Source organism: Cebus imitator, unplaced genomic scaffold (genome assembly GCF_001604975.1).
Source record: "Cebus imitator isolate Cc_AM_T3 unplaced genomic scaffold, Cebus_imitator-1.0 Scaffold32, whole genome shotgun sequence".
Classification (NCBI taxonomy): Eukaryota; Metazoa; Chordata; class Mammalia; order Primates; family Cebidae; genus Cebus; species Cebus imitator.
The window spans coordinates 3,728,424-3,741,039 of NW_016107347.1; the positions used below are offsets into that span (position 1 = coordinate 3,728,424).

Below are 12,616 nucleotides of genomic sequence, written 5' to 3' on the forward strand. Positions count from 1 at the left end.
GAGACGGGGTTTCACCATGTTGACCAGGATGGTCTTGATCTCTTGACCTCGTGATCCACCCGCCTCGGCCTCCCAAAGTGCTGGGATTACAGGCTTGAGCCACCACGCCCGGCCCCCCTTTAATTTATTTTTATTGCTTTATTGTATTCACTAGTATTTTCAGTACAATGTTCCATAGAAGTGGTGAGAATGGATACCCTGGACTTTTTCCTGATCTGAGAATATAAGTATTCAGTCTTTCACCAGTAAATGTGATGCTTACTGTAGGTTTTCCCTTAATGCTCTTTATTATCAAGTTAAGAAAATTCCCAAGCTTGTGATCTGCCTGCTTTAGCCTTCGAAAGTGCTAGGATTACAGGTGTGAGCCACAGTGCCTGTCCACTAATTGGCTTTTGAATGTTAAACCAATCTTGCATTTGTGGGATAAAAGTTGCTTAGTCATGATGTATTGCCTTTTTTATGCAGTGCTGGATTCAATTTGCTAATATTCTGTTAAAGATTTTTAGATCTATATTAATGAGAGATATTGATCTGTGGTTTTCTTTTCTTATAATGTCTTTATTTTGTTTGGTTTAGGTACCAAGGTAATTGCTGGCACTTAGAGGCTAAGTTGGGAGAGTTTTTTTCTCCTCTTTATTTTCTGGAAAAGTGTGTACAATTGATGCTATTGCTTTTGTGTTTTATAGAATTTACCAGTAAAGCCATCTGGGCCTGAAATTCTCTTTATGGGAATCTTTTTAACTACAAATTCTATATTTTTTGGTTGATATAGTGCTATTCAGGTTATCTATATGTTTTTAGGTAACCTTTGGTAGTTTGTATCTTTCAAGAAATTTATCCATTTAACCTAAGTTGAATTTATTGACATAAAAATGTTCATAATATTCCCTTATTAATGCCTATAGGTTCTATAGTGATGTCCCCTCTTTCAATCCAGATACTGGTAATGTGTGTCTTCTCTCTTTTCTCTTTGTTATCTTGGTTAGAGGTTTAATAATTTTGTTGGTCTTAAACAACCAGCTTTTGGTTTCATTGATTTTTCTCCATTGTTTTTGTTTTCATTCCATTGATTTTTCTTCTTTCATGGTTATTATTTTTTTCTTGTGCTTGAATAGTGCTTAATTTTGCTCTTCTTTTTTAAAATTTATCTACTCTCTTAAGTTGGAAGCTTAGATCATTAATTTTAAAACTTCCTTTTTTTCTGATACTTAAAGGAATTACATATATTTCTTTCTAAGCATTACTTTATCTGCCTCCCATAAACTTTGATACAGTATACTTTATATTTTTTTGAGACAGAGTCTCACTTTGTCACCCAGGCTGGAGTGCAGTGGCACATTCTAGGCTCACTGTATCCTCTGCCTCCCAGGTTCAAGTGATTCTCCCTCATTAGCCTCCCAACTAGGATTACAGGCACGCACCACCATGACCGGCTAATTTTTTGTGTATTTTTAGTAGAGATAGTGTTTCACCATGTTGGCCAGGTTGGTCTTGAACTCCTGATCTCAAGTGATCCAACTGTCTTGGCCTCCCAAAGTGCTGGGATTATAGATGTGAGCCTCTGCGCCCGGCTGAGACAGTGTATTTTATTGTTCAATTAAAAATATTTTCCAGTTTTCCTGATGATTTTTTTCTTTAATCCACGTTTTTAGGAGGGTGTTGTTTCATATCCATATATTTGAGGATCTTCCAGATATCTTTCTGTTGTTGATTTTTACTTTAATTCTACTCTGGTCAACTAACTTGTTTTTGTAAGTTTTCAATTCTTCTAAACTTAGTAAAACTTGTTTTATGGCCTAGAATATGGTCTCTCTTGGCAAATGTTCTGTGTGCACTTGAAATGGAATGCATATTCTACTGGTTTAGGCTATGGTGACCTATAAATCAGGTCATATTGGTTGTTCAAGTCTATATTTTTCTATCAATCTTTTCTATAAATTTTTTTTCTATACTTTTCTATCAATTATTGAGAAAGTGATACTGAAGTATCTATTTTTTGGATTTGTCTATTTCACCTTTCAATTCTACATGTTTTTGCTTCAAATACCTTAAATTTATTACAAGTATACACAGTTAAAACTGTTCTATCTTCTTGATGAACTGACTTTATTATGTGTGTACAGTTTTTATCAAATTTGCAAAGCATTTTAGCATTTCTGCAAATACTTTTTCTTTATCCCCTTCTTCTAAGGCTAATATTACACATATGTAGGCCACTTAGATGTTTTGTAGTTTTTTATTCAATTTTTTGGTTTCATTTTGTATAGTTTTTTTATGTCTTTAACTGATATTTTCTTCTGGTTAGTGTAGAACCTGTTGTTAATCTCACCTCCTGTATTTTTCATATATTAATAATATATTATGTTTCATCTCTAGATGAAAGTGTCTTTTTCATGGCTTTGATTTCTCTGCTTGTATTCTGCTTGCATTCTTTAGGACATGGTGTACATTTATAATAGCTGTTTTAATATTCTTGCCTCTTAATTCTATCATCTGTGCATTTTTGGTTTTGTTTTTATTTTCTTTTACTTTGGAAGGTATTTTCCTGCTTATTGGCATGCCTGGTGATTTTGACCGGAGACGATATACTCAATGTTATTTAATTATTTTTTGGGGGGGGTGGTGCTGGACTTTATTGCTCCTTTAAGTCTTGTTGGTCTTTGGTCTGTGATGCAGTTAAGTTACTTGGAATCTGTCGATCTTTCTGAGTTTTGTTTTTAAGGACTTTTATGGCCAAAAAAAAAAAAAAAGGTGGGGGAGAGAACAGCCTTTTCCTAAAACTACTTTGACTTAGGAAGTCTCTATCCAATGTTCTGTAACTGGCTGAAGAGAACACAAACCATTCATGGATTCAACAATCCAAGGATTGTTCTGCCTGCTACTTTCTGGTGGTCTACCCCTGGCCTCAGTAGTTTCTTCAAATGCATGCTCAGATCAGTAAGCAGCCAAAGACTTGGAGGTTTCTTCTGCAGACCTCTGGAGTTCTTCCTCTGTGTATCCTACTACCCTCCAGTATTTTGCTCAGCAAATTCCAGACATCTTGGTTTCCCTGAGCTTCAATTTCTGTTTCTTCAATTTGGTAAGAATGCTGTGATTTGTTGGGCTTCTCTTCCCTGCACCGTGGTTTGGCAAGTCTGAGCTAAGACATTTTCAGAGCCTACTTTGTTTATTTTCTTCTCTCAGGGATCACTGCCTGTCTTGTGCAGTCTACTGTCCAATGTCTGAAAATCAACATTTCTTATATACATTTTATCTGGTTCTATGGTTGTTTAAAGCAGGAGGTCAGCTGGTCTCTACCACTATCATAGCCTGAGCTTAAAGTTCCCATAGAATTTCGTTGTCAATTCTCATACAGTACTATCTTTTATTATTATTTTTGAATCCCTAATTTCTCTCATTAGATTGTAAACTCTTGGAGACCAGGAACTAGATTTTGTTTATGAATAGCATCTTTTGTATCACAGACACTACTAGAAAAGTCAAATAAAGAAACGGGCAGACCAAGGTTAGGAAAAGAAATGAAATATAAAGCTTCCACTAGGTCTGAGTCTAGGACACTCCCTCACGAAGAACTGTGTTTATCTAGTCACATGACACGACCTCCTAGTGTTCAGATTTTCTGGCAGGATCACAACTGCCATAAACCTCATCAATGAGAGCCCAATATCACTCTAACAACCCAGGTTCTTCAACACGGGCCAATTCCCACCAGGCTGCACACTAAAAAGTTAAGAACTGGCTTTAATCAGGCAGCATTAAACCTCTCACGTCAGCTTCACTATTTGCAATAAATACTTTGGTTCTAAACTCTTATCTGGCCAGGCATGGTGGTCATGACTATAATCCCAGCACTTTGGGAGACCAAGGCAGCAGAATCACCTGAGACCAGGAACTCCAGACCAGCCTGGGCCACACAGGGAGACGCCACCTCTACAAAAAAATGTAAAAATTAGCCTGGCATGGGTGGCTCATGCCTGCAGTCCCAACCACTCAGCAGACTGAGGTGGTAGGACTGCTTGAACCCAAGAGGTCAAGGCTGCAGTGAGCTGTGATCACACCATTGCCGTTCAGCCTGAGCAACAGAGAGAGACCCTGTCTCAAAACAAAACACAAAAAAACTCTCGCTTTTCTAAGAGGAGAAAACAGCATTCCCAAAAGAGCACTGACTTTAGAGTTGGAAAGAATCTGAACCCTGGATGTGCTACTTACTTGCTATGCAACCCTGGACAAGTTGCTTGGCCAATCTGAGCTTTTGTTTCCTTATAAAATGAGGGTAATATATAATACATTCTGTATATAAAGAGAATCCAGCACTTGATTAACACTTAAAAATGGTAGCTAGTGTTGTAAGCTTAATTAGAATCCTCCAAGCAAGCACTGAGTTCGGGTAAAAATGTCTGATTACTAAACTGGGAAAAGCATTAGTGGCTACCTGCTAATATTACTCCCAGAGGAGAACATTTACTTGAAGGCCAACCAGCATGCAAATATGTACTGGGCAGGACACTTCTGTCTAATAATTATAAACTGTAGGCTGAGGAACGCCAAGTAATCTATTCTCTGGCTTACTGGCTATCTCTTCTAGAGATACATTCTTTTTTTTTTTTTTTAAGACGGGGTTTCACCATGTTGGTCAGGCTGGTCTTGAACTCCCGACCTCAGGTGATCTGCCCGCCTTGGCCTCCCAAGTGCTTGGATTACAGGCATGAGCCACCACGCCCGGCCTTCTTCTAGAGATACATTGTCACAGTCTCCACAAATGCTTCTGACACAGAGAACCACAATCAAATACAGGTGCTAAAAAATAATGGTGTGTAGAGGGTCACCTGAGTTGGCAGAAAGGAGAGAATGAAGGCATGTTTGGTAAGGGAAAGTGAGGGCAAAGGAATGCAAAATGCAAACAGAAAATGAGGAATCTCCAAACTAACACAAGATGTTACAGAATTTCTCAAACTTATAGGTCATTTTCTTTATATGTACTTATTAGAACTGTTACAAATATAGCCTAAACCTTAGAAAAACTCGAGATTTTAAAAAAGTCATCAAAATATTTTAAAGAGTAAATACAAAAGGTTTAAAGAAAGTTTGAAGAACAAATATTATTTAACTCAAAAAAGAAAATTCAGGCATAGCTGGAAGACTTTGTAAGCATAGAAAGGATTATACAAAAAAGGTGACCATATGTTCTCTCTCTAGTGATGAATTAAATGAAAGGAAATGGGCTCAGTGGTAGTGGAAGAGGATAATTTAATAGTAATAGTTATTAAATATAGAAATAATTTATTAAAATTAAGTAATGGAAATATTAAAAATACAAATAATTTCCTTGGAAATCCTTTTTTTCTTTTTAATTGAGACAGAATTTTGCTCTTGTCACCCAGGCTGGAATGCAATGGCACCATCTAGGCTCACTGCAACCTCCGCCTCCTGGGTTCAAGTGATTCTCCTGCCTCAGCTTCCCTAGTAGCTGGGAGTACAGGCATCTGTCACCATGCCCAGCTAATTTTTGTATTTTTAGTAGAGATGGAGTTTCACCATGTTAGCCAGGCTTATCTCAAACTCCTGACCTTAGGTGGTCTCGAACTCCTGACCTTAGGTGATCCACTTGCCTTGGCATCCCAAAGTGCTGGGATTACAGGTGTAAGCCACCATGCCCAGCTAAGAAATATTTAAAAACAGACCATACCTCCATGTTTTCTAAGTATACCATATTCCTGAGGCACATTCGTGGAGTGCCAAAGATACTCGGCTACGTTGTTTCTTATTCAGTGTCCACCAACGGGCACAATCAACAAAGGGTTCACGCTGCTCTCTTAAAACAGGTGTAATCAAATAGAGTGGTACTTGCTGGTCTGGAGGGAAGACCCTACATCTGCCTTCACCATGGATTTTTGTCTTGTTATTTATAAGAAGAGATCATTTCAAGAAAGGGCTACATGCAGAGTCGTAGGGGATGGGTTACCTGGAGTGTGCAAATTAGTGGGAGGGAGGAAAGGTATTAATTGGCCTGGCTTATGGAGGTGTGATAGGTTACAGGTGTGTTTATAGGAATAGCAAAAAGTTTTTCTCCATGAGGTGATAAACAGAAGGCTGGACTGTTGCAGGTAAAACAAAACAAACAAAAAAACAACAAAACTGAATTATCAAGGTGCCTATGCAAAACAGAATCTGCTGAATATAAAACTACAACTATTTGAAGTCCATCACTGTCTTACCAGAAGACAAACAAAACTGAGCATCTAGTTCTACAAAACTATGACAGGGCAGTAGCCGGGGAGTTCCTCCTCTACTTAGCATTAGCAGGGACCCCCATTTGCTTAGAGAATAAAAAATGGGCAAATTTACTCAGTTCTCTAGTTTCTGTAGAAACTGTTTTTAAAGATTTCTTAGCTGGGCATGGTGGCTTACACCTGTAATCCCAGCACTTTGGGATGCCAAGGCAAGTGGATCACCTAAGGTCAGGAGTTCGAGACCACCTAAGGTCAGGAGTTTGAGATAAGCCTGGCTAACATGGTGAAACTCCATCTCTACTAAAAATACAAAAACTAGTTTCTAGAGAACTGAGTAAATTTCATGATTCTATGAAAATCACTTTAAAGCTGTTCTATGTACTGGGTAAACTAAGTAGTGAGCAAATTACACTCTAAACTCAAAGTATAGAACCTCAGGCAGCCATCAACAGCAGAGAGGGTATACCGGAGGGTTATAAAACAGAGAGAACACATGGCCTTGGGGTCTTTAATGAGACATGCACAAATGAACCACAAGGAGAAGCAATTTACCAAAGGAGTATTTAATACGTGATATACTCTGACAAAAAATGAATTCTTCATGCATCTCCAGTAGTTATCAAAACTTTACGTCAAACTGTCTCATAATGTTGCCACCTGGAGTGCAAGCTCCATAACAAAGCCCTATCAAAATTTAAAAGCCCCTAAGACAGGGCTTTTGTTCAAATGCCCCAGCATCAGAGAGTTGTTGTGACTCACTCCTCCTTCTTGAAAATCACTGCCAAAATCAAAGTTCCCAAGGCAATCACTGGCATACCTTAGATGTGCTAGGGAAAAAAGAGATTGAAAACCAGCAATAGCTACCGAATGTCTACACAGGGGCAGCAATCAGGTTATATGAGAATGCCAAAGGTATCTTTCTTGAAGCTGTCTTTGCATAGCAAAGCTATAAAAATACCAGTTTCCTAACTAGGTGTTTTCACATTTTACATAAGACGAAGAGAATATCCATTGTCACTAACAGTGAATACTATTCCCATTGTCCTTGTTTTTGTTGGAGTGCTTTGAGAGTCATGGTAGAGATGCTGAGGGATACCAAAGCCACCATTGAGAACCAGTGGCTCTGATCTCCAATCTTATGGTTGGCTGGAATGAGGAGTGCAATTTGCAACCTTGGATGAAGTTTCTTTCTGCGGAGAACTAATCAGTCCTCCTCATGATCAAATAAACAACTCTAACATCACCAATACTACATCTCAGTCACCCCAGATGGTAGATTAATAGCCTGAAAGAATTAATAGTGCACCTCTAAGCACATTATTCACCCACAGAATAGCTGAAGCAATGGAAAGAATCTGGCCATTATACCCCACACAATTGCTGAACAATATGTAATCACAGAAACGAAGCATGCCATATGGTCATCTCTCCACTATAATTCATTGTAATAAAAGTACTGTTCAAAATCCTTGTAGAAATTTGAAAGGCATACCTTTCTTTTCTGGAAGAAACATTACAATAAGACAAGCCAGTCCTCCTAGGCACAGAAATGCTGATAATGTTCGCTTCCGACCAAACCTAGACAATAGAAAGAAATTACACAGTTCTCTTATGAACCTTATAAATTCATATATTTCTTCCCAACCTTGTTGCTTAAAAATCTTCAATTTCATTATATATGTTCATGTCCTCTTAAGGCGTGAGTGGCAAATGTGACTAATAGGACACTGACTAGGACTCAAAATACATAACCACTATAAAACAAAGAGAAACTTGCCAGATGGCAGGATTAAGTGATTTGTGTGGGAAAAGAATATAATACCATTCTATCTATTTCCATGAGTGTTCACTGTATTTCAGGCACTGTCGTAAATGTTTACCATCTATTATCTTGTTTAATCCTAATAAAAAGCCTGTAGGCATGTACTATTATATTCTCCATGTTTAGAGAATGAAACGGAAACAAGGAGAATAGCCTGACAGCTCCCTTTATTATCTGGTTACCTGAATTTTATGCAGTTTAAAGTTTTGGCATTTTTCTAAGAGTATCTCTCTCTTAAAAATACAAATAGAAAAAAAATGTGTCAGTGGGTTAGAAATAAGTCAAATGTTTTTTCATACTTTATTGAGAGAAGCGATTTTCAAATAAGAGCCCTAGACTTGGAAGAAAGATATTAACATTAATAAGTCTCCCTTTTCTAGGGGCTTATAACATGCTAGGTACTTGTACTACGACCCTCAATAATTTTGATAATTTTGCCAGCAAATTTTACAATCCCTAGTTTGAGGATAAGTACGAGGGGATACTTAGTGAAGGAACTTGTCAAAGTCATACAACTAACACATGGGAAAGACTAGATCTGGATTCAGGTCTGCCTGATCACAAAGGTAGCATTCCTTCCCTCTGCTTCAGATTGTAATCTAACTCTGGGTGGTGCTAAGAAGTTCTTGAGTCTTCTTTTCCAGGTTATTTTGCTTAATTTAACAGTCAATATGGAAGGCCTTTCAAGTAACACACACCATGCTAAGCAGGCACCAGAGATGTAAAGACACATAGGACACCCCCATGGGCGGCTTCCTTATAACACTTTAAGTGGCCCCAGAGGTACACACAGGGTGCTAAAGCAGCATGAAAGAGAGGTGTCTGGCACAACTGGGGTGCTGGGAAAGATTTCTGAATACAATACCTGATCTAGCTCTTGGACCATGATGAGAGTAGGCTGTAGCCTCTACCACAGGGATCAGCAGAGGCAACTGGGAACTGTCCCTGGGAGGTGAGCCTTCAGTTTAACAGAATCCAAACCTGCCCTTCAAAACACTCTAAGCTAAAACATGATGACAAGGGCATTAAACACAATGCGAAAGGAATTCTGAGTCTGCTTGGAATGATGATTTCTGGAGAAAAAGAAATGGCATAATCCAACCGATTCCTACCTCATACAGAATGCAATTTTTGGTGGCCTGGTCAGGGACTAAGTAACAGAAGCAATCTCAAAAATTGAAGAAAGGGTGCTCTATAAAATAATGTTTAAATTCTATCTCAAAACTGTGCCCACTGACAACGAGCAGCAAAAGCAGGGTATCTTCTGCCTCCTCAACAAAGTAAGGTGGGCCTTAGAAGATAAGAAAAGTTATTCTAGTTTCTTCAGTTCTTTGTCTTCTTGTAAGAACTTCTACATATTTATTGTTAATTGGGTTTATGGAGCTTCATCTACATAGAGCTAATAATCTCAGTTCCTGTGACTAACAAATTACACACAGACTACTCACAAACCCTCTGCTGGTAATACTCAATACTATCTTAGATTTCAACATTCAATATTGAATTGAAACCTATATTAAAACTCATAAACATGAAACTCAAGAAATACTGCACCAAGAAATGAATTCAACTGTTTTTAGTTGGAAAGAAACTCTGATCACCACAGGGCAATCAGCAGATACTGCACACAACGACAACGCCATCGAGGTATGCATATACCTCAGAGGGGATATGTGTGTGCATGCATTCTCTGTGGTGCACTTCATGTTCAGCCACACTTACTCACCATTTTTGGTTAATCAAGTAGATGCAGAGAGGGTAAGATGGAATCTCTATGAGGCCAGACAGGGCCAGGTTGGCATAAATACTTCCACCTAGATCACCCGCACTCAGAGTTAGGCCATAATACACCAAGCTGCACACAAACCTGCAATTGGGAGTCAAAGGACCAGGAGGTAAAAGAAAAGAAGGACAACAGGAAAGCACATAAAAATTTACCAGGGAAGATTCAAATACTGGTTCAATATAATTGCTTAATCTGCTGCAAGCAATAAGCTTGTCTCTCTTACTAATTTTTCTATCTCAATATAAATTTCAACACTAGGAAAAAAAAACAAAAAATAATGGGGCCGTGGAAATAATTTGAGCTATGTCTATATGTTATATAAATCAAATGGATGGCCAGCCCCTTAAAGAGGAAAGACATTGTATGTGCTTTTAGCAAGCATTTCTGCAATTAATAGAACACAATGACCCTATTCTTTATTTAATGCACCAATTTATGGAACACTTGTTAGAGACAATTGTAATATTATCGAAATGTTTCTAAAAAAGAACTCCCATGGAGAAAGTCAACAGAGAATGGTCTTAAGAATGTGAGCTGAGAAGTGGCTGGTTCTTCAGTGGGTCACCCACAGGCCAGAAATGACTGGCACTTCAATCCCCAATGATCCACATACTTCCCATCACAGGTTTTAACCCCATCCTGCATTCAACAGGTGCACATGCTACGGACTCCCAGAACAGGAAAGAAAAATTAAAAGTCACAGCAAAGGCAGGATCTTTTAGAAGGATCAACTGAGGAAGGGTCACTTGAAAAGCCAAAATTTATTTGTGTACACCATTCCTGAAACAAACACTTAGGGAACACCTCTTGGGTGGCAGGCATTGTGCTAGGCACCAAGCCTCTCTCCTACAATCCGGGAAATAAAATGCTCAGGAAGCCAAGTGCCAACCTAAAGATCCAATTCAGGGCTTCCTCAAACACAGTAAAGGTGGTAGTAGGAACTTCTATGCCTAGGAAACTGTATTATTAAAATAAAACAAACAAAATAGAATGAACAAAAATAAAACCCTGAAACTGGGCTTTACAAAAATATGAATATATTTGGTAAAGCATCAATTTCTATACAAGCAGTAAAACACCCAAGCTTTGTTAAGTTCATCAGTTTTTACCCTTTTGCAGTGCTGTTTGATCAGTGTTTATTAAGGGAACATTCTCACTTGCTTCCCTTTAGTTTTCCTTAGAGAAAGTCTAATGAGCTATGGCTATAATGAGATCAATCAGGAAAGGCAAAGTTTTATTTCCATCTCTGCTTAATCTCAGAAGTGGGCCAAGTGCCCCAGGCTATGGTAATGTAAGCAGAGAGAGATGTAAGGAAGAGAGACCCTCAAGCTGGAGTGGTTAGCAGTCCAGCCCTCCCTAGCAAATGAGCCAGAAGTATTATGCATGACTTCTTACTGAGAGGAAGTGTTATTCAAATACCAAGGACAATGGGCAGGACTGTAGCCAGAACATCACATGCAAGGATGCAAGGTGACACTGCATGGTCTATTCTCACCGTCTCCCAGGTACCTTGCATGGAAGCAAAAGGCTAAATGAATTTAAATGCATGCAGTTTTCTAAAATGTTTTTAAAATCCTTTCCACCTGCAGAAGAGACTTTCTGCTTACATAATGCTATTTCCCAGTCAGTTTTCTGTGTGTCTGTTCTGCATTTACAATAGAAATTCCAGCCATGAACACACACACACACACACACACACACCCCTATTTAAATCAAGCTGTGACAGTATCAAATCAGGGCAAGAATAGACAAGCCAGTTCAGGACAATAGTGGAATTTAGTTCCCAGCTGGTGGAGAGAGAGAACTGGGAGAGCATGAAGGATGGAAGGTCCCATTGTCCCCAGGGCTGGGCCTCTGCTCTGCAAGTTGCCTTCATCAGAGTTGATCGTTGGGATCCGTAATTACAGCTATTAAAATCATTTCAATTCTCTTTATGACCCCCAAACAAAATTTAAAATGCTTGTGTAATATTTAACAGTATATTTAGAGTATCAAAGAACTATTTTAAAAGGCACTATTGTGGAAAATAACTGAAGAAACAGATGTTGAACACAGGTATAATTTGAATTCCCAGTTAAGGCTTTCTTGAATGACAGGTCCACAGAAAAGATTTTAGAATTTTATAGCATCTTCAAAAAGAACACCAATATATGGAATGACTGTCTCTATTATCATGTTTTAACGTTCTCAGCTTCAGGGAAGAAGTTTATTTGGCTGTGTAAGAAATAAAACGAACAGGGACAGTCTCCCTGTCCCTAAGTCTAGGGTTTGTTTGCTTGTTATCCATCGAAGGCTAGAACCCAGAAATTAATATACATGGGGAAAAAATAAAAATAGTGAATAATCTGCAACAAGTAGGTGGTTCCTCCAAGGCAGAGGCTGACTATGTGATATGCAAATGCAAAGTTTTATGGAGCCGTAAGTACCTGAACATACTTTGTAAGTATTTGCTTTTGAATAGGTAGAACCTCAAATTAGCAGCTCCTATACTGTACTGTCAGCTTTGGCTTTGAACGGTTCTCTTAATCTCCATGCCTCCAAGCCTCAATATTTATCATACGTCTGTAATATTCCTAGGGCTGTGATGGTTCTGTGGGGGAAAGTAGCAGTTGGTTAACATGGCCCCCAACCATACAGGTGGCAGCCACTGCTTGGGTAGAAAAAATATGATATAGGCCGGGCGCGGTGGCTCACGCCTGTAATCCCAGCACTTTGGGAGGCCGAGGCAGGTGGATCACGAGGTCAAGAGATCGAGACCATCCTGGTCAACATGGTGAA

General features: G+C 38.7%; 1 protein-coding gene across 2 annotated transcripts in view; it reads right to left on the minus strand.

Annotated features, from left to right (window-relative positions):
• Positions 1-12,616, minus strand: part of SLC22A15 (solute carrier family 22 member 15) — an 87,176-nt gene that overhangs the window by 18,152 nt on the left and 56,408 nt on the right. For both annotated transcript variants that reach the window (XR_001823751.2, XM_017524201.2), the window contains exons 7-8: positions 9,779-9,919; positions 7,723-7,808 (exon numbers count right to left, since the gene is read on the minus strand). Coding sequence is in view for 1 of the 2 variants with exons in the window: in XM_017524201.2 (XP_017379690.1) it covers positions 7,723-7,808; positions 9,779-9,919 (227 nt within the window). In the remaining variant the exon portion in view is untranslated. The remainder of the gene's footprint in view (positions 1-7,722; positions 7,809-9,778; positions 9,920-12,616) is intronic.